The sequence below is a fragment of the Tursiops truncatus genome, chromosome 9 (assembly GCF_011762595.2).
Source record: "Tursiops truncatus isolate mTurTru1 chromosome 9, mTurTru1.mat.Y, whole genome shotgun sequence".
Classification (NCBI taxonomy): domain Eukaryota; kingdom Metazoa; phylum Chordata; class Mammalia; order Artiodactyla; family Delphinidae; genus Tursiops; species Tursiops truncatus.
Window position 1 is genome coordinate 41,761,660 of NC_047042.1, and position 27,919 is coordinate 41,789,578.

Below are 27,919 nucleotides of genomic sequence, written 5' to 3' on the forward strand. Positions count from 1 at the left end.
CTGGACAATCTAAGAATCACAAAGAGTAATGAGGTTGTAGATGATAATGTGTGAGACCACAGTAATACTGAAAAGGATAAAAGGGGAGAAGTTCTCTACAAAATAAATGCTGCCTGATAAATGTAGAAGGAATGATAGAATTAGAAAATCCCCACCCTACTGAGACTGAACCAGGAAGAAATAGAAAATATAAACAGACCAATCACAAGCACTGAAATTGAACTGTGATTAAAAATCTTCCAACAAACAAAAGTGCACAACCAGATGGCTTCACAGGTGAATTCTATCAAACATTTAGAGAAGAGCTAACACCTCTCTTTCTCAAACTCTTCCAAAATATAGCGGAGGGAGGAACACTCCTAAACTCATTCTATGAGGCCACCATCACCCTGATACCAAAACCAGACAAAGATGTCACAAAGAAAACTACAGGCCAGTATCACTGATGAACGTAGATGCAAAAATCCTCAACAAAATACTAGCAAACTGAAACCAACAGCACATTAAAAGGATCATACAGCATGGTCAAGTGGGGTTTATTCCAGGAATGCAAGGATTCCTCAATATACGCAAATCAATCAATGAGATACACCATATTAACAAACTGAAGGAGAAAAACCATATGATCATCTCAATAGATGCAGAAAAAGTTTTAGACAAAATTCAACACCCAATTATGATAAAAACCCTGCAGAAAGTAGGCACAGAGGGAACTTACCTCCACATAATAAAGGCCATATATGATAAACCCACAGCCAATATCATCCTCAATGGTGAAAAACTGAAACCATTTCCACTAACATCAGGAACAAGACAAGGCTGCCCACTCTCACCACTATTATTCAACATAGTTTTGGAAGTTTTAGCCACAGCAATCAGAGATGAAAAAGAAATAAAAGGAATCAAATTGGAAAAGAAGAAGTGAAGCTGTCACTGTTTGCAGATGACATGATACTACACATAGAGAATCCTAAAGATGCTACCAGAAAACTACTAGAGCTAATCAATGAATTTGGTAAAGTTGCAGGATACAAAATTAATGCACAGAAATCTCTTGCATTCCTATACACTAATGATGAAAAATCTGAAAGTGAAATTAAGAAAACACTCCCATTTACCATTGCAACAAAAAGAATAAAATATCTAGGAATAAACCTACCTAAGGAGACAAAATACCTGTATGCAGAAAACTAGAAGACACTGATGAAAGAAATTAAAGATGATACAAACAGATGGAGAGATATACCATGTTCTTGAATTGGAAGAATCAACATTGTGAAAATGACTATACTACCCAAAGCAATCTACAGATTCAATGCAGTACCTATCAAACTACCAATGGCATTTTTCACAGAAGTAGAATTAAAAATTTCACAATTTGTATAGAAACACAAAGGACCCCAAATAGCCAAAGCAATCTTGAGAAAGAAAAACAGTGCTGGAGGAATCAGGCTCCCTGACTTCAGACTAGACTACAAAGCTACAGTAATCAAGACAGTATGGTAGTGGCACAAAAACAGAAATCTAGATCAATGGAACAGGATAGAAAGCCCAGAGACAAACCCACGCACATATGGTCACCTTATTTTTGATAAAGGAGGCAAGAATATACAATGGAGAAAAGACAGCCTCTTCAGTAAATGCTGCTGGGAAAACTGGATAGCTACATGTAAAAGAATGAAATTTGAACACTCCCTAACACTATACACAAGATTAAAAGCTAAAAGGGAGTAAGACCATGGTCCACCTAGAAAAAAGATAAAAAACAAAAAAATCTACGTTATTTGGACCAGGTCACACATCATTACATATTTTTTCAACCCAGGTTCCAATTAATATGTGGGGTGGCAACAGTGCATAACAGTGTCAGTAAGACTTGACCCAAAACATCTCCAGGATATATATACGCTGATCAGGCTGCACATTACTGTACTGAGGATTATTGTTACTTTTCCTCAAAAGAGAAATTCAACCATGTAACCAAAGATTATTAAGCAGGGTTTGATGTGTTTTTTTTTTCTTTTTCTATTTAGTAGACAAGACTGCTACAAAGCTAGTGGAAGATGAAAAAGTCTTCACAGATCTACTAATCAACACAATTTCTTAGTGATGCTATCCAAATGCTACTAAAAAAACTTAAATGGAAAAGTCAGGAGTATATCCATATTAAAACAACCCCTTCTCAAACGAATAGTGATATTTGGCAAGGAATCTTTTGCACTAGTAGATAAAAATGACCTACAGGAAATTACATTAAAAAGGATCCCAAATACCATATTTGGTATGTTTAGTAACAAACAGGGAATAACAATTTTATTAGAACACTATATTAATCATAACTTTAATTCATTAGGTTTATAAAAATATACATTGATGTTTAATAATACTTCTCCCTTAAACCAAAACAGATCATTTAAAATCTCCAAAACTAGGAATCTTTCAAGATATTAGCTCTAATACTACTACTAAGAAAAGAAAGAAAAGCTACTAAGAAACTGAGAAAGAGAATTATATAATCACAATCATACAATAGAAACCCCAAAATTAATGAGAGAAAGGGAAAATTACACTAAAGGAAGAAAGTAGTAACAATAAAATAAAAAACTCAAGATTTATTTTTTACTTTGATTTACAATTTGCATCTTTAACTTTGAATGTATCTGAAGTTCACAGAATTAACAATACTCCCAACAAAGCAATTATACTACAACGTATTCAGTTTCTGAATAGAGAAACTACTCAGTTTCTCTATTTATTGTTTTCCCTATTTATTTTTTCCACATATTAGCTTGCTCCCAAAAAGCCTACAAAGCATCACACTCAGGAGTATTAATTTCCCTTTCCGTGTCTTCCCTTCTTCCTTCTCTCATAATAAAAATAGTTCACCTATTCTAATGAGTTAGTCTTGGGAGAAAAATGAGCAATCATTAGCAAATGCTCAAGTGCCATCAGAGCCATTTAAATGAATAACACAAGAAAAAATGCTACATGACTTTATAGACACAACTTGCTTTTGACCTAAATGAAATTAGCACTCAGTTTGATAATCTTCTTTGTCTGCCTTGACTCAAAGATTTTTTGGCTGTTTCTAAAAAATCAAAGCTTCCTTAGAAAGAAAGTAGAGTTGCCATTATTGAGACTATTCATCTGAAGCACAAGTATCATTATGAACTTTTAATAGCTCTAGACACATAAGGAGAACTAATGGGGTGTCCTTCCAGAAATCTACATTCATTTAAACAAGAATCTATTGGGAAAGAACTCATACCAAGAATCGAAGAGGTACAAGACTAAATCAAAGACAAAGACAATGTTGGTGAGGATACAGAGAAAAGGGAACCCTCGTACACTGTTGGTGGGATTGTAAATTGGTGCAGCCACTATGGAAAACAGTATGGACGTTCCTTAAAAAACTAAAAATAGAACTACCATATGAACCAGCAATTCCACTGCTGGGTATATATACAAAGAAAACAGAAACACTAATTCGAAAAGATACATGAACCCCAATGTTCACAGCACCATTATTTACAACAGCCAAGATATGGAAGCAACCTTAGTGTACATCAACAGATGAATGGATAAAGAAGATCTGGTATACACAATTGAATATTACTCAGCCATTAAAAAGAATGAAATTCTGCCATTTGCAACAATGTGGATGGACCTAGAGAGTAAATATTATGCTTAGGCGAATAAGTCAGCCAGAAAAGGACAAATACCTATGTTATCACTTATATGTGGAATCCAAAAAAATAAAACAGCAAACATATGGAACAAAACAGAAACAGACTCAATATATAGAAAACAAACTAGCAGTTACCAGTGGGGAGAGGGAAGGGAGGAGGGGCAAGATAAGGGTAGGAGATTAAGAGATACAAACTACTATGTATGAAATAAATAAGTAACAAGGATACATTGTACAGCACATGGAAATATAGCCATTATTTTGTAATAACTTTAAACGGAGTAAAATCTATAAAAATACTGAATCACTACTTCATACATCTTAAATTAATATAATATTATAAATCCACTATACTTCAATAAATAAATAAATAAGACAAGAGGTCAGAGGAGAGGGTTCATTCTGATTTGTACATGGTACTAGTCCCCAGGAGACTCAGGCCTGAGTCCAAAATGAAGGACCTATAGTACAATAAACAGTTGCTTTACTATCATAGCTGTGGGACATTGAGACCGCATGGCCGTAGGAGCCTGCCTACCAGCAGCAAGACACATCACCCTCAAAGTAGATGAGGAACTATACAGTCAAATACTTCTAGGGACCAGGCAACTATCAAAAATGAGCAAGGGATTTGAGAGAAGACAGTGGTAAACTGAAGATTGTAGGCTTCACCAGCAGGAGGCAGCCCTATTCAGCTCCAGAGGATTGTTGCCGTAAGAGAGTGAAAACCTACTGCTGTCAGAACTTCAAGAGAACGAATTCCAGAATGTGCAAAACAAAATCTCCCAGTTTTTAAATGTTAGCAATCAATTCAATTTCTTAAAACCATTGTGCTAGCCTTAAAAATCACATCCATGGTCAAACCTATGACCTATGAAGTAGAGATAGTGCCCTCAGCATGATGAAATGTCAACAACACTAATAGTACTGATCATGCCTGCATCACACATCAGCAATGACAGTCATGAATACAAGCAATGGTAACATACTTGTGACCATCAGTGGTGATCAATACAACAATGGCAGCACAGCTGCTGCTTTTGATGTTCAACTATTCTGCAACTCCTCCAAGAAATCTGAACCACTCCTGGAGGGAAAAAAAAAAATGCATACATACAACCATGTTGACTGGTCTCAATTTATATTCATTACTAATCTAAAGTGGTTCCTTATTGCTATCTAGTAATGATATATACACATAATATATACATGTGAATACATGTATGTATGTATACACACACACACAATATTAAGTATTGTGTTATTCCCCCAAATAACTATTTTACACCTACCTCTCACTCCTCAAATCTCCAACACTCTGCTAATGACTGCTTCCTATTTCACTGAAAAGAAGCATTCAAAAAATAACTTCCACATGCTCTGACCGCCACATCTAACATCCTACCTACATCTGTATCCATATATTTTCTTTTCCCTCCAGTTACTATGGCTACCTTTATGTATTAAATGTCTCCACGGTACTGGATCCCATCCTCTCTAGCCTTGTACTCAAAGCCCTTGCTCCACCAACTGCTCCCCTTTCTCTCCTTACATCATCAATTTTCAACTTTCTCTCTCCACTGGTCACTTCCATCAGCACACTAACATGCCATATAATCTGCATCTGTGGTAGGCAGCCTCTAAGATGGCCCACAGTATTAACATTCTTGGAATGTCCCCTCCTACATTTGACTAGCGTTGTTCTGTGTGAACAACAGAATATGGCAGAAATGATAGTACATAGTCTGTTAACTAATTTTGTATCTTTCCCCTTGCTTTTATGTATTTTACATTTATTTAATAAATCATGTGATATAAACATTTTGTCCGTAACCCTTTTTTTCCCATGACCTTTGGGATGGCTTGCCTGCTAGTGTACTGGGTGTCTACGGTTGCATTAGAGTAATTTCCCACAAGACAGTTTCCATCTTACTCTAAAAACAGTATTTGAGAGCTACCTTCTCTTTTGAAACATCTTCCTTACCTAACCTCCAGGTCACTACTTAAGGTTCTTCTATCTCACTGGCAATGTGTTCCCCATCTCCTCTGACGTGCTAGGACCACTTTACTACTCCCTAGATAGCACATCCAGGCTCACAGTTTTAAATAACATCTGCAGACTGATGAGTCCCAAATTTATCTCGCCAGCCCCTATATGTTACCTAAACTCTAAAAATTTAAAACCAAACTTTTACTCTCCACCTCAAAACCTATTCCTCTCTTGGATCATTGCTATGGTCTCCTAAATGGTCTCCCCAATTCCCACTTTGGACCCACTTCAGTCTACTCTCAACCCAGCAGTCAGAGTGATCCTTCCAAAACATATATCAAAGTATATTAATCCTCTGCTCAAAACTCATGTCGGTCTTCCCAGATCCATCACAGTAAAATCTGAAACCTATGACTTTCAAGGCCTCATCTGGCTTGCCCCCAGCTCTGCCTCTACCACTAATCAGCTCACTCACTCAGTTCTAGCCACACTAACCTTCATGTCATTATACAAACACCTCAAACACATTTCCACTTCAACATCTTTACTCACTACTCCCTCATTCTGGAGTGCTCTTTCCCCAAATATTCACATGGTTTGCTCACTCACATCCTTCAGGTCACTGCCCAAATATCACCGTAACAGAGAGGATTTCCTGTGTAAGCTTTTATGAATACAAACTTCCACCTACCCACTCAACCACCCCCATTCGTAGCACTCCCAATATTCCTTTTCCTGATTTATTTTCTCCATAGTCCAGACCACCTGATACATACTTATTGTTTTATGTTTTCATTCCTGTCTCTCTTACTGTACTTTAAGCTCCATGAGGTCAGCAATGTCTATATTTATTTTACATGCCTAAAACCAACAGAATGCCTAGCACACAGAAGGTACTAAACAAACATTACTGAAAAAAATAAATGAATGAATAACAGTAATAGGAGACATTCCCACAGTGAGTCTTAGCAGCAAGGGAGGGGAGCTTCACATGAAGGCAAGAAGACTGGTTAAAGAAGCACAGGCCCCACAGGTCTCAAGCCCAGCAGACACCCAGAACTATTTGGGAGAAGGACTATAATACCAGAAAGGCCAGTAAGAAAAGGCCATAGAAACACTGTTTTGCAGTAGTCATGGCCCTGATAAGAAAAAATTAACTGATAGGAAAAAAGAATAACTTTACCACAGAGAAACCTGGAAGACACCCTCTCAACCAAGTGATCAAAATAACATCACCAGTAACTGGACAAACAAACATACATGCATTGACAGCACAACATAACTTCTATGGCACCTCTGCCAAAAGCACATAACCTGAACCTAATCATGAGAAAACGTAAGAAAACCCCAATATTGAGGACATTCTATAAAAGAACTGGCCTGTATTCTTCAAAAATGCCAATGGCATGAAACACAAAAGACTCAAAATATGTTCTAGATTAAAGGAAACTACACAGACATGACAACTGAATGCAATTCATAATCCTGGATTTTATTTTGCTAGAATCATCATTATTGGGATGATTGGCAAAATGTGAATATAATCGGTAGATTATAGTATTCTATCAATGCTGATTTCCTGACTTTGATAATTATGTGATTGTGTAAAAGAATGCCCTTGTTCTTTGTTCTTAAGAAATATACATTGAGGTATTAGGGGTAGAGCTGAACATTTTGTCTACAATTTACCCTCAGAGAGGTGAGGAAAAAATTATTATATGAGAGAAGATAAAACAAATACAGCAAAATGTCACCATCTTGGAAATCTGACTGACAAGTATATGGAAATTCTATTACTCTTATAACTTTTCTGTAAGTCAGAAATTATGTCAAAATAAAAAATTTTAAATAAAGTACAACAAAAAAATACATAAAAAAAGGTTCAAAATTCATAATCAGGAAAAATATTTTCAACATATTATACGTAATATGTAATTACACATTACATATAAAAATATGTTCAACATATTTCAACATATTCAAATTTTAAAAGATGAACTCTACAAATTCTCCTTTCAAGTTCAAAATTTAAAAGTGTAACTATTAAAGAAGAAACTATAATACCACTAGACTTCAACAATAACTTTTTAAATAATACATTCTACTAGACTAACATACTAGATGTTTTCCTATATCTAAATTTCAGTTAAAAACTAGAAATAATGCCATGATGGAAAATATCGTAACAATGACCTTCAAAGAAATACTGATTTCCATACAGTAATAATCTATTTTAATTTTTTTAAACACATTTTAAGTGAACGTAATCTGAAAAATAACACCCATTATACTTTGAAAATTCAGTATGTCTTAGTTCAAATATCATAAAATATTACAGGAAAACCTTAGTATAGTACATATGTAAAGTAACTGATATTACTTATATAAATGCAGTATCAACCAGCCATTTCTAAAAGAAAACAAAACAAAGCAAAATTACCTTCATGGACTGTAATGCCACAATTGTCACACTGAATTATTTCATCAGCATCCTCACTATTATCTCCAAGACAAACACAGCAAATCAGAATATGGTCCATTTTTTGAGAACTCCAGTTTTGACTCTTCTCAAGAATCAGCGAGTCCTAATATTAAAATATCAGAAAATCACATATTTAAAAGGTGATTTTAATAAATAAAATTCGCACCTTAAATCATTTTACGCATTTTCAAAATTATGCTGCATACTCCATTATTTTAGTAATTTCAAAGTATGGTACGTTTGAGAAGTGAACCTCTTTGTCAAAGGACCCTCTAAGCACCCTCTCTCTAATTTTTCACTTCTCTCCAAGTCCCATATTCTCTCTCCTCTAGGAAATATAAAACCAAGCTTATAACCAACAACCCTTCATCTGCTTTGCCATTCTGGATATAGTCTGACCCCTGAAACTACAAGAAAGGAAAAATTAACCCGTAAGTAATTACTAACCCTATATATGGGTTTTAAAACTATAAGACATGTTTCCTACACTTAGGAAGCTTATAATCTTATCTTGGGGAGACAAGACACACACATATTAAACAGTTAAAAAAAATCAAGATAACGTATAAGCAAATATGTATGTGATGGCATATTACAGACTACACTCCTTTAGTGCTGGGGAATCCAGAATTTCCAGGGTCATCAAACCACTGGATGATAGATCCATGAAAGCCTGCATAGGAAATCTGTGTATACAGGTACAGAAAACCATCTAAAAAAGAATGCAGATTGACTGATTGCTAGAAGAGTCAGAGTACTCTATTAGGTTTATGTCAAGAAATATCTAGTGAAAACTGGTAATAAAGATACCTAGTTAATTGTAATATAAAAGGAGAAAGGAAGATGTATTAATGAATATAAAAAAATAAAGGGAAGAGTGTGCTCCATTTAATTTAAACCTTCGGCATTATGAATTTAAACTTTAAATGACAAATTAACATGATGACGATTCTTGTCATATTTAACACACTGGGCTCAGCATTACATATAATAAAAGATGGCACTTGAGTCTATATATTTTCATTTAAGAACCTAACCATATTCAGAAACAAAATAAATTAGTTCCATATCACACATTAACTATATTGTTTCATGTTAACATTTTTATATTTCTATATTCTTTTAAACTGACCAATATCCAAACGTAACCTTTAGAGTCATTTCAATAGCAATTTGTAAATAACATTTGAAAGACACGTGACTGTCACAATAACATTCTTTCAATATATTTTCTGTGTAATAAATCTAAACTTGCAGCTAATGTAAAAAACAAATCAAAAAAGAATGCAAAAGTTAACAAGGAGGCATCATTTCTCTTGAGAATTCTAGTACTTTAGAATTTTGTATTTTGCTCCTTTTTGTTATAAAACCAAAGTATCAATAGTTTGGGGCTTTGGACGTGGCTAGCAAATAAAGATTAAAACTTCCTAAAAAGAAAACTCATGTTTTAAAGTACTTTAGTACAGTGAGCAAAACAAAAATCTGCCCAGATTTTCATTCCATTAGCAATGCTTCAAATGACACAGCATTTGCCTTAAAATCAAATGTTCTTGGGTTTCATTCTCAGCTCTCACTTAATAGCTATTGAACCTCAAAGCTATAGTTTTCTCATCTGTAAAATGGGATGATAAAAATAAAACCTACCTCATCAGGTTGTTGTGAAACTTAACAAGATAATGTATGGCAAGAATGTTCCTGAGACATACTAGGTACTCAATAAATGTTCATTCCCATTCTCCTTTCCTCTGTACTTCTTTGTAGGTGGTCCAAAAAGAGAAACATGAGCTGACCATTTATTACACTGGGGAATCTTCCTTGGAACCCCAAAAGAAAGGTTATAAGCCTCAATGAACACTGGTACTTTAAATATTTTCCCATGATAAGTCCAAAAAATTTTTTTCTTAAAGTACCACATCTAGGTTAAAAAAAAATCACAGAGCAGAAAAAGATCTAGCAAACAACCAGAGTTTGATGACTGAGAGGCTATTCATGTTTATGGGCTCTGCCAATATTTCCCTGGTGGAACTACAACTAATCAGCCCTTGAAAAAAAAGGTTTACCCATGTGGGAAACAAGTAAACGTCTATGGATCAGAAAAACTGGCATCAACAGATAGTTCTATTATTTTCCTATTTGGCCATTTTGCTCAGAAAAACAGTAAATGTCTAAATTATCTCTATTCCATTTTCTCTCTACACATATTATCATTTAGAGGCAGAGAAAACAAAATTAACTGGCAATTTTGACCCTCTGATCCCCATCATTTGAGACTCTTACTAGACATTAAATACAAACAGATAGAAATGGGGATAACTTAGAGTCCTACAATATTACCCTAACCAAATGGCTGACAATGTTTCAATGGGAAAATCTAAACAATACATCCTCTTAAAAAGTTATCTAGGTTGTCTTCAATAGATCAAACATGGCTTGAAGCGCACTTCTGATCAGAATACAAAAGTCAATTTAGTATCAATTTTTAATAGCGTATTTCTAAAGACATATCATTTTTCAAGTTTCTGGAGAAAATATTTAAGCTAAAGTTTTTACCACAAAATACATCATTTGAAAATATGATTTTTACATAAAAATAGAATTTGGGAAAATGGGTTTTGAATGGCACATCTAGGATATAACTTTAATACTATGGGATAATTTAATGGACTCTAATGGTAATTATTAAGATTAAATGGAGCACTATAGTAATAAATCAATGACTCCTTATTGTAAATTATTTCATTTTTCTCCTTGGGATTTAAAATTTACACCAAAAATGATTCTGCCCAATGTTTTTTATCAGCTCTCAAATATGTTTAGTGTTCATTTATATATGTATTCCACAAAGATTATTATAAATAACATATACAACAGGGTAAATTCTAACTAAGCTATATGTGTGTTTAATAGGAGGAAATTCCAGCACCCTTCATATAAAACCAGAATTAAAAGAATCCTATTGCTCTGAAAATGAGAAAAAATTATTATACCAAGTTTGACCAATAGTTCTTCCTAGAAGTTTTTAAAGAAGGTTAAATTTTCTAGAATCTCAAGTAATTTTTGTACAATGTTACAAACTGATTTTTTTTAGGCTTTAGAGCAATTTGTTTTATTTTGAAATGTGTAAAAAGACAAATGATTAATAAGTCAGAAGCCCCCAAAAGAAATGGCTATTTAAAAATTTTGGCAAAATGTTTACATTTTAATTAGCAAAATTCAGATGACAATTGGTATTTCTTCACATGGCAAGACATCTAATCTATTTAACATTATGAAAAAAAAAACCCAAAAAACTTCCACCTGAAAATGTATACTGAGATGATTTTCTATCATATACTAATTCTCATTCAAAGCTCTAGTTTCAAAGTCCTGAAAATGGGAACCATTATCTGAAAATACTACACAGCCCTCCCCAAAAAATTTATTTCAGAAAACTAAAGGCAAGATAACCTTGGTGAATCTCAAAAACTTCAAGATAAAAGTTTGAAAAAGACATGTAACCATATTCCAATGGGATTGTTTCAGATAGCACTAAAATGCCGTAATGCCACTGACAAAGGTATATGCCCATGTGAAGAAAATGCAGGCTATCAAATGCCCAAATCTAGAACAGTAGTTCCCAAAGCGTGGTCTGGGGAACTCTCTTCCAGGGGATCCAAAAGGTAAATACTAAGGATATTTGCCTTTTCACTCTCTCTCATGGTGTATGGTGAAGATTTCCAGAAGTTACATGACACGTGACGGTGTCATCAATCTAATAACTTTTGTGTTTCTATACATCTCATTTTTTTAAATTTCTGAGTTTTAACTGGAAATGGCAAATATCAAAAGATATAACCTATATGAATAATAATCAGGGTCCTCAATTTTTAAGACTATAAAGGTGTCCTGAAGCAAATAGTTTGAGAACCACTGCTCTAGAGCATTTCAAGGCCTACAGCATAGGCATGGTAAGACCATTAAGAGCCAATAATTATAAAAGGCCTCCACTCAAAAAAAAAAAGTCAAATTCCCCTAAGAAATTTCAAAATTATGAAAGTTCCTGGGCATCATTTACATGATACCCAAAACCATATCCCTACAAAAGCACCTGACATAGCATCCAAGAAAAAATTTCCTGCATATAGACTAAATACAATTCTATTATGTATTCTAAAACCACATTTTCAGCTATCTCTATTACAAAGTAGTATTTGAAAACAAAGTAAAAGCATAGAAAAATAAAACTTCAAATATAATCAAATATATACATATTAACTAATGCACACTTGGCAAGGTATCACTACCTAAAATAACCAGGAAGATTAAACTACAAACATTGGCCAGAAGACAACAAGGATTACCTTTAGTCATCTTTTTTACAAAATCAAGATTATAAGAACAGGAAATTTAGAAATATAAAATAATTTCGATTAGTTCTTTCTTAAAATTTAATATCTAATTTAAATGACATTTATATAGGACTAGAATCATCAAAAATTATTGAAGAGTTTGAATAACAGTCTTGGAAAAAACCAGTTATCAAGCTTTCAGGTAGAATATTATTGAGGGAAAATTAACCTTACATAAATTCTTCTACATTTCTGCATAGGGTAGAGCAAAAGGAAAATTAACATAAATTAACACAAAAGGAATTAATTTAGTTACTATAAGAAGGATCTTCTTGACAACTGTATCAAGGCACTTATCCAAGAAATGCCCTGGAATCTCATTCCTTTCGGACTATTAACCTAAATAAATAAAGTCCCATTATTTACTAAAATCTCTTCTGTTTAGTAGGAAAAAAACTAAACAGCACATGTGGCCTTTAAATGCATCATAAAGAAGAGTCTACAACCTCTTAAGCAATTTGTTATGTATTACAGATTATTAACAAATGGATAATTTGTATACATTTTACATGGCAAATTTCTAGACATATGCAGGTGTTCCCCCACATCTTAGCATAAATCTAATCCATACTGCCTCTATCCTAGCCAGCCTCCTTTTATGAATGTCAGGCTAATAAAAATGAAGAACGTGATACTGCAGAAGGTAAACTTAGTCAGTAGATACAGGTTAGTATTAAGTGCTATAAAATAAACAGGATACATGTTTAAATCAAGTATGAACAATTAGATTTTCCATACTTCTGTTTCCTTAAATTGGAAATATGGAACTGTCTGTGCTACATCATTATGAATACTATATTCCAAATGACGATTTTCCTTTACCTAAAGATAGGAATTAGGTAAGCACTGGAATCAGGCAATGTTCTTCTTAAGAAAATGGGCAACCTGGAAGTTAACCAATGTTTATAATGTAAAATATAAACTGCTTCTTCTCTACTGACATACAACACCTCTTAATCTGCTATATATTATTTTGGTAAAACACCAAATTTTTTAATGAAACTTAAAATAGAAAATCACTGCTATGTAAAATTTGTAAACAGAAGAAATGTAAAAGAATAAAGCATAGAAGGAAAATCTTTCTACCAATTTAACCTATTTCAATAATATGAAAAAACAAAAAAATAAGTGCTTGTTAAAGAAGTGAATTTTTAAGACTATAAACACATTAATGGCATGACAGACTTATTATAGTTCTACATGTGATGTAACAGGTACATCTACATGTAAGACAACAACTCAATCTTTCTTTTGAAGAAAAACATATACATAAACACACAGACAAAGAGACACAAATGTGTTTGACTGAAGAGTCTTGAATGTTGCATCTTGGGCCCAATGGATAAACCTAACTTTCAGTAGTAGAACTTCAAGTGGAAGAACTGAGTCATTACTGTAGTTTTATGATAGTAATGTTTGTTTTAGGATAAGAAATGTTTGTTTGTTTTCATTTCTTTGTAGAGAGAACTTATTCACTAAAAATATGTAAATATATAGTTTGTATTTACTCCCATACATCTAAAGCAAAGATCTGGTGACTATTCAGATGGGTGCTACAACTGAAAAAGGAATTAACCTTTAAAATGAATCTCTAAAAGCCTGAGACAATCATTAAGTTGTTTGTTGCCCTGCTCAAAAGTATTCTAAAAGTCTAAATTTTTATGCGGATATGGATGTAACTAAGTTGAAAGAAAGGTGACCTTTGTTTTCATAATCCACTCAGCACCATTCAGCAGTCCTATGAACAATGGAGTGAGAGGACAGAAAAAGGAAAGGAAAACTCTACTATTTCCCAAGGGTATGGATATAGAAATATTTCTCTAAGAATAGAGACTGAGCTCCTTGAGGACGGTGATTGTGAGCTCCTTGAGGACGGTGACAAACAGCAGATACTCAATAAAGGCGGGCTGACCAAATGAATAAATGTTACATTTAGGGTGCTCACGCACTACCACAGCTGTCTATAACAGGATTTCAAGGAAGCCACTTAATATAACGGGTAGAATGGTTTAAAGAAGAATTCCCTTTTCCCCAGACAGACAGATATCATAAAAATTGGGTTGATCTACCTCATTACTCTTGCTCTGAGATAGTGTCAGGCTATCATTGGTCAGTTCCTCATCATCAGCACTGTTTCTGCTAAGAACTTTACTCTTCTTCTTCTTGCAACCCCCTTCACTGGCAGGGCTGCTATGATCTTCATCATTGCCTTCATCATTCTCATCCTCATCACTCCCACTTCCCTCATCTTCATCATCCTCATTGTCTCCGTCACTTCCTTCCTTCTGAGATGCAGATCTTCCCTTTCTTTTTACTACAGTGGGTCGCCAATCATTGTCATCTTCACTATCATAGTCATCCATGTCATTCAGCTCTTCCATGGATACAAAATCCAAAAGTGGTCGGTTGCGACGCAGGTTCCACTTTTTTGGCTCACTGACTTGCTCCTCTGTAGTTGTTGTCGTGGGGACTGAAGGAGATGTGTTAGCAGCAGGAGGACTTGTGGCTGGTGTGGTGGAAGCAGCAGAAGCAGCCACGTTATCAGATGTTGTTGCTTTTTCTTTATCCTTCTCTCTCTCCTTCTCTTTATCTTTTTCTTTCTCCTTCTCTTTTTCCTTTTTCTTTCTAGGTCTCTCTCCATTCTCTTCTTCCTCCTTCTTTTCCACTTTAATTAACTGTTTTTCTGATGATAGTATTTCTTCCTCTGCAGAAATTTTAAGTTGTTCTTCTTTTACTTTAATATCTTCATTCAGTTCTTCCTCTAAAATATTTTCTTCAGAATCACTACAGGAACCTTCTCCACTGTCCTTTGAAGGATCTTCACTTCCATTACCACTCCCTTCAGAATCTGTTGAAAATATGAGAAAAAAAAAAACCACACATATGTATATACATACACACACACACACACAACGCTGACACAAATGAAACCACCAAAATTTGTGAATAACTTGCAAAACAATATAAACAAATTTAAGTCAAAGAATGGTAGACGTTCCCAACCTGATTAAATAAATCAATGAAGCTGGAATAATGGTTCTAGTTCAATATAGCACTAATGAAGATGAATATATGTAACTCTAAATTAAAATATGCTTTAAAACGAGGACCACTATTTTGTGTCATACATCTCATGCTATACTTGGTACCCTAGAGGCAATTTTTTTCGAAAAGTAAATGTGCTTCTTTTTAAATTGAGCACTTGATTTTAACTTTATGATAATGTAATACATACCAAATTGTTCTTCTCTTACATCTTTCTTTCATAAATTATATGGACTTACATGCACTGAGTCACATTCAGAACAAGAAAAATATGACCCAAAAACTTTGTTCCATTTATCTCGCTCTTTACCCAGCAAAAATGAACATAGACATTTATGACAGTCAATTTGTACCACATCCCTAATATACCAATCAATTTTACGATCACCAAATACACAAGTGAAAAACAGACAATAGCAATGGCACAGAAAATGGAAGTTGCAAGATAAGTTATCAATTTTTCTGATTATCAGGATACTGTTCATATCAATAAAAGAGTTACCGAAACTTCCAAAAATTCTAGGCAGTAACTACTACAGACCCTAGAATGGAGATCAATGCATTTTTTTAAAACCTAATCCATCTCGGAAATGAGCAAGCACAGTAGTCACTAAAAAGATAGGTTGAGGACTTTAAAGAGTTCATGCAGGACCATAAGCTTCCTAGCAAGTGCCTTCCATTCCTGTCTAGGGCAGCTCAGGCCCTCTTAGACCAACACTGCTCAGTAACATTCTAATCCTCTTTACACATAATCAAATAAATAAAAATCTAAAATATTTGTGGAGAGGGTTATTGGTGGAAGGGGAGCAGGAGGAAGTGGGAAACAAACCAGTCACAGTCAAGTTGTAGCCAACATCAATAGTAAAATCTGTAGGGTGATGAATATTTTGCACCTATAACCAAGATAAGGCTAATAATAAAATGGTGAAAAAAATTCATGTTTCCATACCATTTTAATTTCTGTTAACTCAACCAGTGTTAGCCTCTATAATTGCCTGGGTGTTCAAAGTAAAAAAAAGTTGTCTGTAATTAGTATCTGGTTTCTAAAATATCTCAGAAATCCTTTAAAAATGGCTGATGAAAAAAATCCTGCAAGTTAAATCACATAAAAAATAAAGACTAACATTTAGTGGATGTTGATCGAACCTATAAAATCACTGTCAATCTCAAGATTATCATACAGGTGCCTACATCTTATTCAGGACTGTTGTGACAAAACACTGTCATCCTGAACAATCTTGTAAAGGACACAAGAGCAATATCATGTAGACCAACAATCCCTTATCTGAATTTTGGAGCCACACATGTTACAGAATTTAGATTTTTTCAGATTTTAGAAAGGTAGCATTGTGTATGCACAATATATTACACTAACACCTCCAGTGAGGTCTATAGTACTGTACTGTAATCAAATACGTTACATCTGCAGTGAAAAGTATGAATATTTACAAGTATGATAAGTAAATGCTACAAATAAACTCCTATCAGTTCCAGTCAGGTTTTACCATCAAATAAATTCATGCCAAACTTAGGAAACATCTTTGGATTTGTGAGCTTCTTAAATTTCCAAAAGAGCGTGGACCCAATGTCACTTACAAATAGGGGACTTATTTTCAGTCCAACAGCTCTACAAATCATTAGGAAAAGAAGTGATTTTTTTATACCACTCACACCAATTAAATCCAACCTACCAAGAAAAATACCCCTGGTAAAAAATAATAGTTCCTAGATATTTTTAGATAAGGATATAATAATAAGCAGAGTTGACCAAACGCTTCTAAGGCAAAGATAGATCCTTGTGCACACTGACTAAAGCAAGCAATGCTATAATTAACAGCCCTGGGAAATGGAGAAAAGGAACTTTTCCTCTGGATTAACCTTGTAGAATTTTTTCTTAAGTAACTAGAAAGTACTCCTAATAATTTTCACCAATAAAAACATAACAGTAGATATAAAAGAACGATCAAGTGGGGCACAAACGTGGGCTCCTGATCAAAACTGAGACCAATCCAACTTTGCTATTAGTTGTAAATTTTACAGAATGTCAAGCATTTCTGCAATTTTGCTTTGGTTGTCGTTGCCAATGCCAATCGATTATTTTCAAAAGTACAGGGAAATTGATACTCTTTGATTCTGATTTTGTTTTGTTATCATGCCTAAATAGAAAGCAGAATTTTAAAAAGATTTAAATGCTTTATATTTGTTAACATTATTAGAAGAATGTGAGATTTTTCCACGAATTAAATCCTAGTAGCTTACCCAACCCTTCATTCTCCAAATATATCACATTCTCCATACTCCAACTGCTGGGATCAGGAATATATCAAATTTTATCTTTCTTTGATTTCTGAAAAATAACTTCTTCAACTGATTAGTCATAAGTTCTTTTTGGTACATACACACTTGAGGGATGGAGATAAACAATATTTAGTTATGGCACTACTTAGTAATAATGACAATGAGAAAATCACTGTCCTTGGCTGTCTATAATTCTATTTTTGTAGGCTGTAATGAAAAATTTCCCATTCCTACCAACTCAAACAACGTTTCAAATCCATCACTCTTACAACCTTAAATAAAAGAAAAAAGTAATAACAGACTAGAGAAATAAACCAGATATTTCAAATACAGCTATTTCAGGTATAAGAACAGAGTTAATTCTAAGTCTACAATGAAAATGTTTACATTAGAAGAAAAATCTTTAAAATGGAAATCCCTACCTCCTATTCAGTTAAATAAAAGGTAACCTTTCTCAAACACAATATATCAGGGCTTCCCTGGTGGCGCAGTGGTTGAGAGTCCGCCTGCCGAGGCCACAACAGTGAGAGGCCCGCGTACCGCAAAAGAAAAAAAAAAAAAAACACACAATATATCAAAACCTCTCTAAGCAATAGCTATTTCAGCTAACAGACAGTTAAATGTTTTACAATTACAGAGATTAGAAACCAACCTTCAAGAATCCCTTCACAATATTCAATGCTTACGTTTCCCCCATGATAAATATTAAATAATAAAATCAATATGATTTAATTCAGAGTTTTATGTTAACTTTGCAATATAAAAAATCATCTTTGTTCATCAACCTTAATTATTTAACTATTCTGTTTATTGATCTGGTGCAACAGTATTTAGGATTATAAATATATATAACAGATAACAGACAGATCACCAGTCTACTATTCAGTTATCATCTTGGAAACATTTTTAACTCATCTAGTATATCTCTTTCTAAAAAGCCAATCAGTGAACACAACTCATCTTCTACTTCTGACTCCAGTTCCAGCTGTGTCATTTTACATCTTCTTAGAGATCTAAACCAGTGGTTCTCAAGTGGGTATAATTTTTCCCACAGAAAACATCTGGCAATGTCTAGAGACAGTGGTTGCCACAAAAGGGCAGGGTTAGGGTAGGGGTTAGGTACAGTAAGTGCTACTAGCATTGAGTAGGTAGAAGACAGGGATGCTGCTAAACATCCTCCAATACAAAAGACAAGCCTTCACAACAAAGATTTAACCAACTCAAAATGCCAATATTGCTGAGATTGAGAAACACTGGTCTAGCATGTAAGACCTCAATTTGACCTCATTCTACTTCCCCAGGCTCATCTCTTCTACTGCGCTTTTACTCGAAACCTGATCTCCATGGATAAACGATATTTTCCATCCTCCACATTTTTAACACCTAATGTTTCCCCTACCTAGGTTGCTTCTCTTTCATTTCCTAGTTCAAGTCTCATCTCCTCAAAGAATCATCGTAAATCCAGTCTCAAGTAGTCCCATCTCCTCTGAAAGACTTGAACTACACAAGTGATTGATCATGCCTTATAACATCTATCTGCTATTTTATTTAATTATTCTAACATTATCATTATTTCTTTGTGAATTCACCATAACGTCCAGCAAAGTGCTTTTAAACAAAGCTACAGTTGGTCAATGAACATATCTTGATCCATTTAGCCAAATGAAGTTAAGCACAAAATACTACCAAGGCAAACTCTCAGCCTGACTCTTCCAGTTAAATTGCTTTCTGGCAATTTGGACCAACTAAACTATGGCTCAAGATCTAAAATTAGCCATCTTACTTTGGCTAGGGGGTTGGGAAGACACAGCACTGCTATTTTGTCTTGTTTAATAAAAGTAATATATGCACTGATTTTCATAATCATTCATTATGTAGATTACTAAATGTAATCAATCCTATCTTAAGTATCTCCTATCCTATACCCAATCTTAAGTCCAAGTCTCAAATATAACCACTTTAACTAGGCCAAACCATGAAACTGCCAATAATCAACTGTGTTAGACCTATAAAGCTGATAATTTCATATGGTACCAGCTCACTTTTCTACATACAGTTCTTCTGGTGGTTACCACCATAACTCTAATACACTTACACACTGTTTTAGGACTAATTTGAAAATGTATTTATTGACTGTCCTCAATCAAAAATGAGAAATTTAGCCCTACTTTCACATTAAAGATAAAATAAAAGATGATCTATTTTTAGTTCACAATTTTCTAAAGGTAGAACCTGATAATTATTAACTCTTTATAATCACCTGCTAATCTTATTGGCAGGTCATTTTTGAATAATATTTATCTTTCTCTATGTTATCATCTGAGAAGCACAAAAATAATGTCTATCAGCAAGGGTAATAACTTTTCAGAAATGTCTATATTTATTCTTGTTTATTTATTTATTTACTTTTTGACTGCACTCTGCGGCATGTAGGATCTTAGTTCCCCAACCAGGGATGGAACCCACACCGCCTGCACCGGAAGCTCAGAGTCTTAACCACTGGACCACCAGGGAAGTCCCTCTATATTTATTCTTAAAGCCAAACAGAAATATAAAGTTTTGTCGTCAGAATTTCAGAATTCAAAATGAAAATCAGAATAAACTGATGCACAGAATCAGTTAAAACTTGAGGGCCACTAATCTAACCATTTTAACATTAAGTTTGAAGGAAGTCAGTAGTTCACTGAGTTAGTCATGTCTACAGATTGTTCTGAAAGAAGCTATGATCAGAAAGATTATTATTAGCTATCATTAAAGATGATTATTTAGCTATTATTTCTCCACCTCCAGTTTAATCACCTATTACTAAATAGGGTTGGGATCCCACAACTTCAGCATGTTTGGAAAACAGTGATAAGTCTAATGTCTTATTTCCTGTAAGAGTCCAACTGTCTTACACAGAGACGAGAAAGGATTCAAACAGGAAACACTGGTAATCTAGAGTAAGCCAACATCTCAGCTATGGGAGACAACAATGCACCTTAACCAAGAGTGTAAAATACAACTCAATTTCTACTAATACCTATTTCAAACAAAATCATTCTCTTCTAAACTCTCAGTTATGATAACATATCAAGAACTACACAAATAAATTTGTGACCTTTGGGGCCCAGGAAGTAAATTACAAGTATAGCAGACTAGGTAACAGAAAGTATACATTTTTGAGTGCTTTTAGGAGATTCAAAAAAACTAACGAAACTCATTCTACCACTGTCACAAGTAACAGATAATTCCCATCAACCATGATTAAGCTTTAACAAGGCCAGGAGTTTCTAATTTGCTTGATACCAAACATTATTTTGAGAAAGTAATTTGTATCATTAGATTGTTTTAACCCTTGTAAAGGGAAGTGATACATGTCAATAAACAAAGAGAAAAATTATATACAAAGTCAGGATTTATTTTCATAAAAACAATTATGGAATACTTAAAGAAATTAAGCTTTGGAGTTTTTCCCTAATGGTATTCAAATTAAGTCATAACTTCTGAGACCTAACTATTTTTGTCAGTTTACAATCTCAACCATGACAAACCAAAGCTACATTCTAGCCAAGAATATTCTTTTCTGCCAAGGTTTTCACCAAGAGCACTAAAATAGATTTGAATTTTACTTCCTTTACCTTCCCTTTCTTTCTCTTCTTTGGAAGTACCAAACAACAGTAAACGAAATGGGAGATGAAAGAGCTGAGAAGTAAAGTTTTAAAAAAATTGATCAAGATAAACTTAACTTTTGATTGTTGGAAGTAACCTCAATTAGTCACCTTGATACAGTAAGTAAGTAGTTTCAATTTAAGATTACACCTATCTACTTTTAGGATCTAAGCAATAAAAAGATTCTAAATGTTGGGAGCCGAAAGAATTGGATTAGATCCATTTAGGCCTAAGTGGCCTCATGCAAATTCCTTAAACTCAGTGCCCCTGTTATCTGTCAAATAATATCTCCTCCACAGAGTTACTGTAAAAATTAAATGAGATTGTAGAAACAAAAAGTTCTTGGTAAATCACAATGCAAATTCTGCTTGCTGATGCCATTAAAAGTAAAATAGTAACAAAACACAACCAAATTTCATCCCTTCCTACCATACCGAACAGAAAAAAAAAAAAAAAAGAAAGAAAGAAAGAAAAGAAAAAGAAAAACCAGAGGAAAGGAGAGAGATATGACTAAGCAACAAAAATTCTCTGGAAGAATATTTTAAAACTGTTAAAAAGATAAGACTGAAAGGGCTCTAATTTCTCACTTTATCTAAATTTCTGTCAAAAGGGACAGAATTAAGTAATTTTTATTGTTCATGTATTTGTATTTTTCACATAAAATATTTAAACATAATTTGTATTTCTCAGATTCCTGCAATGAAAACTTTATATGTATATATGTGTCCGTGTGTGTGTTACAATGAACAGAAGATAAAAGGAAAACCACACTTTTCTGTTTTTCAATTTTGTACCATGTGAATATACGACTCTTTAAAGAAGTCTATTGTTCTTAAAATCACAAAATATAACAAGCAAGCACGCATACTTTGTACCTCATATTTTTAAAAGGCCCAATCCACAAGATCCAGCACCTACCAAAGTACAACTTTTTTTGGTCAATTCTATTCTGGTAAAGGAGCTAACAGACAAAAAGCAAAACTCCCCTCAAGAGGATGCCAAGTGATCTGAAAAGAGAAGAACTCTGTTCCTGGGCTGTTCATGGCTCATGTTATTCTCAGGATGTCACTCTACTTCAGGATATCTCTAGATTTTTTTTCCCCTCTGTCCATAAAATAAGCATGAATATATTTTAAAGTAAAGAACAGAGAAAACACTTTTGCATCTTTGTATCTTTCTGTTTGTTTTTTAATAAGGTATAGGTGATTTACAGTATTTACTGCATCTTTGGAATAAGGCCTTCTCTGATAATTATCTAAGTAAATATCAAAAAACCAGAAGCAGTGACAGTATTTAGTGATACGATCTTAGGGAAAGGTGGGAAATAAACAGACAAAATAAAGTTTATGTGCTTTAACTTTATATTGGCATTTTAATTAAACGGATTCTTTTTAAGAAAAGTCTGAAAATCAGCTCAACTGCAGAAAGCTGGGAAAAGGGAAGCGAGAAGGAAACATTTACCTGAAGCATCTCCAACTTTAAAATCACTGTCATCTGAACTATCATAATCGAGAGCTTCTAGCAGAGAAGCTGCCAAAGGCTTCACCTGCCTCCTCTTGGAGCTGCGATCCACTGTTAAGAGAAAAACATTACACCGTCATTCATAATCACGGCAAGCACGGGGGAGAGCTGTGGTACTGAGGGAAGGTACAGATGACCTCGTGCAGGTGGTGCAAATCTCTGTCTTAATTCAGTTCTCAGCAAAAGGTGTGGGGGAAGGTTGGGGTGGGAACACTGGCTGCGGAGGGCCGGGCAGCTCCACGGGCAGCTCCAGCCCCGAGGTGCAGCAAAGACGAACCCAAGCCGACCAAAATCGAAACTGGCCCTCTTAAACATCTTGCTTCTGAAACTCGCTTGTAATCCCTCACTGAGACATCGTAACAGTCAATAGAAATTGCAAAGCCCAGGGAGTATGAGAAGCTATGTTCATTCCCACGGACCGTGGAGGGGGAGGTCCACGAAGGGTCCAGCTTCCCGCAGGACACTCCCACCCCCGCCCTGCTCCAGCCGGCCCTGACTTCTAGAAGGACTGAAATGCACCTCTCGCCCCGCGGACGCCTCCGACACACTTACTAAGGAATCCGAGGTGGTCGTTTGGAGTAGACCTAGGGAGAGGCTGCGAGAGCCCAGGCAGCGCCGAGGTCGAGGACTGAGACCAAGGTAAACGAGTCCAAAAGATGCTATTAAAAATAGGCGGCGCCGCGGACCAGACCGGGGCGCCCCAGGTGCAGCCCTGCGGTTCCCCTCCCGCCCCCCGGCCCCTGGTCCTCGCAGAACGGACCCCGGCCGCTAGCGCGGCTTCCTTTGGCGCTTCCCCGGCCAAAGGCGCCCTCCGGCCCAGGCAGCGCGGCTAACCCGGCAGCCCTGGGGAGTTAACTTCCCCTGTTTAAACTCTTAGAAAAAAAATAAACGAAAGAAAAACTTTATTAGCCTGCCACAAAAGCAACAAAAGACTCAGAATTTACACAATCCGAGGCCGGTTGCCTAAAACAATAGGGAAAACAACGACCCGGATACAGCTCTGAAGAGAAGGAAGTGAAAACACCAGACAGAGAGCGGCCCTAAGAGCAGCAGGGGCCGAGGGCGCGTGCGCCGGCCTCGCCTCCGCTCTCCCTCAGGGAGGAGGAGCCGAACGGAGCCGGAAGGAACCGAACGGAAGGCGAGAGGGAGCCAAGAGGAGCGGAGCAGTGGGAGGGGGGAGTAGAGAGTTCTAGGCTCTTGGCCAATAAGTCCCTGAGGCCCGGCCCTCAGTCCAAATCCGTGGAAGGCCAATTTTTGTGTCTGACAAGATGGAGCAGGATGTGTGGCCCCATGAATGTGGAATACTGCCTTGCATACATTTAGATAATTTATTTTATAAGGAGAATTTTTAAATCCGTAAATATATGAGGAGAGTATGTACAATCGGATGTCAGGCCTTCAACAGTTTCAAACGCCACGTTTATTCACATACAGGTTAATTATTTTTAAAAACAATGTTTAAAAACAATGTTAAAATGTTAGAATCTGAGCAGTATTAATACTTTCTAAATGTTTATATATCAAGGATAGAGGAAGATTTGAATGAAGCCGATTCAATTGATTCATTTATTCCCCAGATATACACTGAGTGGTAATGTTTGTAACATAGGGAAATACCGTGTCACAAAGGGCTGTAAATGAAATATACAGGAATCAAATCATACATTGCAGTAGTGGCGCTTATTCTTTAAAGAAAACGTGTTGAATTCTTTTGTAAACTGTAATTAAATTTTATAACAAATCTGAAAAATTAGTAAATACCTATATAGTACAAGTCATGGGATGATTACATACAGGCTGAACCTTCAGCAAGAAAGCTGTTATCTTTTCCCTGCCAGAGCTTAAGGTACAGTTGAGGATACAAAGAAGTCAGTGAGCAATTGTGAAAAGGACTGCCAGAGAAAAAGTACACATGCTAAGTCTTCCTGCAGAAAGTTATATTTAGATCCAGACATAGTGTCTGAACCAGCTAGAGAAGGGAGAAAAAGAGACAGAGGTTCCAGACCAAAGAAAGGACATGTGCAAATGACCAGGATGAAGAGAGTATGACTAGTCAGATTCCCTGAAAGCAGGACTACCTCTAATGCCTCAGGATATTCCACCACAATAGTAGTTACTGCAACCTCATATTTGTGTTCCTAATCACTGCTAAAAATGCAGTCTCTCTGACCCTCCAATCTCTCTGAAACTTTAGTTCCCTGACCCAAACTACCACTGCTATGTACCCGCTCAAATCTTTCTAGCGTGCTGAGGAAACTTCCATTCCAAAATTTTAAAACCTTAGTAAATCCTTTTCCCTTTCAATGATCGTTCTTGTACCTCCTTGTATAAAGTGGAAAGTTACCCTGCAGCCCCCTCAGATGGAAGCCACTCATCTTCTCAACATCCAAATGTGGCATCTGGTCCTTAATGTTCCCCACTGCCTTTCAGATCTGTTATTTCTCCAGTCAAAAGCCTAGCGACTTAAATATTTAAACAACTCCACTCCAGGAACTTCATTTCCATTCTACATGCTTCAAACATTAACCATACTATGGATTGTTTAATCCCTGAAATTATAAAACCAAACATTCCTCTCTCTGGCAACCTCCTACATTCATTGGGAGGAATTATTCTGAATTATTTTAAAAGGGAAAAGAGATTTCTAAAGCTGGCATTCAAGTTTCTATAAGAGAAAATCTTAGAAGTAGATTTTCTCAATGAAAATACATAAACCATTTAATTTTATAAATACTGCTTAATTGTTCTCTAAAAACAGGCTATATTAACATATATTACCACCAAGAGTTCATGAGAATTCTCTCCAATTTTCCAAACTCCTCATCATTGAATATTAGCAATCATTCTTTTAACTTTTGAAGTAATTTTAGATTTATTGAAGTACACAAAGATAATACTGAGTTCCTGTATATTCTTTGCCCAGCTTCCACTAATGTCAACATCTTGCATAACCCTGGAACATTTACAAAATTATTAGTTTTTATTTATTAATATTAGTACAATATTATTAAGTAAAATTTGAATTTCACTAGTTTTTCCACTAACATCCTTTTTCTGTTCCAAGATCCAATTCAGGGGGCTATATTGCATTTAGATTGACAACCTTTTTAAACTTTGCAATCCATGTGTTAAAAAAAAAAAAAAAAAAGGAATGAACGAAGGGAGGGGGAGAGGGAAGGGGAAGGGGAAAGGAAAGGGAAGGAAAGAAGGAAGGAAGGAAAGAAAGAAAAAAGAAAGAAAGGATTTTAAAATAGCTAATTGCTTTTTTGATGTGCATTTAATAAATATGGAAGAGACTGACAGTTGTCTCCCAGTACCTTTTATCCCTTTCTTCTTCAAAAATGAAAGCCCTAAATTTTAAATAGGCACAAGCTTTCCAAGAATACTTCATTTCATAACTTGAAGTTATGTGCAGTTATGTAATTATGTTCTGGCTAATGCAATGTTAGCAGAAGAGGTACGTGCAACTTCCAGGAGATGGCATTAAATTTTCCCCCCTTTTCTAGTTCCCTTTTTTTTTTTTCTTGCCTAACTCCCCTTGCTAGAATATCCAGTATGCTATTGAACAAAAGTAGGGAGAGTTGACTTCCTTGTTTTGTTCTGATCTTAGGAGGAAAGTTTACAGGTTTTTGAGAAAACTTACATATATAAGAATATGTTATAGGTGTACAGCATTATAATTTGACATCAGTATACACTTCAAAGTAATCGCCACCACGAGCTTAGTTACCATCCATCACCATACAGTTGACCCCCTTCACCCATTTCACCCACTCCTCAACCTCTTCCCCTCTGGTAACAACTAATCTGTTCTCTGTATACATGAGTTTGTTTTTGTTTTATTTTGTTTGTTCATTTGTTTTGTTTTGTTTTTTAGATTCCACATATTAGTGAAATTATATGGTATTTGTCTTTCTCTGGCTCATTTCACTTAGTATAATACCAACAAGGTCCATCTGTGTTGTCACAAATGGCAGGATTTCATTTTTTTAATGGCTGAGTAGTATTTCTTTGTGTGTGTGTGTATGTGTGTATACATATATGTGTGTGTGTGTGTGTGTGTGTGTATAGTTGACCCCTGAGCAACTCAGAGGTTAGGGGCACTGACCGTCCCCTCCCTTGCAATCAAAATATGAGTACTGCTATCTCTACCTCAAAAACAAAGAAGTGGATAAATGACTCACCCAAGGGCAGGAAGCAGAAACAGTTCGGATAGAATCAGGACTTAAACTTTAGATCCTTTGATTCCACATATTGTGATCTCTAATTGAATACAAACTTTTCCCCACACTTAAAGATCTCTAAAAAGAAAATATAGGTACTATATTTATTGAAAAAAATCTGAGTACAAGTAAACCTGTACGGTTCAAACCCGTGTTGTTCAAGGGACAATTGTATACCACAATTTCTTTATCCATTTATCAATCAATGGACACTTAGGTTACTTCCAATCTTGGCTATTGTAAATAATGCTGCAATGAATATAGGGGTACATATATCTTTTGTCAATCAGTATTTTCATGTTCTTTGAATAAATACACAGAAATGGAATAGCTGGGTCATATGATAGTTCTATTTTTAATTTTTTGAGGAATTGCCATACTGACCCTTTCTCTCTCTCTCTTACTTCTGGGACCCCTATAGTGGGAATGTTATTTTGCTTAATGTTGTCCCAAAGGCTTCCTAAGATATCTTCACTTTTTAAAATTCTTTTCTCATTTTGCTGCTTTGTCTGGGTGAGTCCATTACTTTGTCTCCAGTTCACTGATTCACTCCTCTACCTCATTCAGTCTGCCATTGAACCCCTCTAGTGTATTTTTCAGTTCAATTATAACTTCCGTTTGGTACTTTCTTAT

The 27,919-nt window shown here is 35.2% G+C and overlaps 2 protein-coding genes across 24 annotated transcripts in view; one reads left to right on the plus strand and one right to left on the minus strand.

Annotated features, from left to right (window-relative positions):
* The window catches only part of PHF14 (PHD finger protein 14), a 200,140-nt gene extending 176,056 nt beyond the window's left edge, over nucleotides 1-24,084 (minus strand). For 13 of the 23 annotated variants that reach the window (XR_012333949.1, XR_012333945.1, XR_012333950.1 and 10 more), the window contains exons 1-4: nucleotides 23,616-24,080; nucleotides 23,004-23,114; nucleotides 14,618-15,396; nucleotides 8,119-8,263 (exon numbers count right to left, since the gene is read on the minus strand). Coding sequence is in view for 15 of the 23 variants with exons in the window: in XM_073809678.1 (XP_073665779.1) it covers nucleotides 8,119-8,263; nucleotides 14,618-15,396; nucleotides 23,004-23,114; nucleotide 23,616 (1,036 nt within the window). In the remaining 8 variants the exon portion in view is untranslated. Of the gene's footprint in view, nucleotides 1-8,118; nucleotides 8,264-14,617; nucleotides 15,397-23,003; nucleotides 23,115-23,615 lie in introns of all 23 variants that reach the window. The other 10 variants (XM_073809676.1, XM_073809675.1, XM_033863030.2 and 7 more) reach the window with 5 other exon arrangements.
* The window catches only part of NDUFA4 (NDUFA4 mitochondrial complex associated), a 32,324-nt gene continuing 27,716 nt past the window's right edge, over nucleotides 23,312-27,919 (plus strand). The window contains exon 1 of the mRNA XM_073809679.1: nucleotides 23,312-23,702. The gene's annotated coding sequence lies outside the window, so the exon portion shown is untranslated. The remainder of the gene's footprint in view (nucleotides 23,703-27,919) is intronic.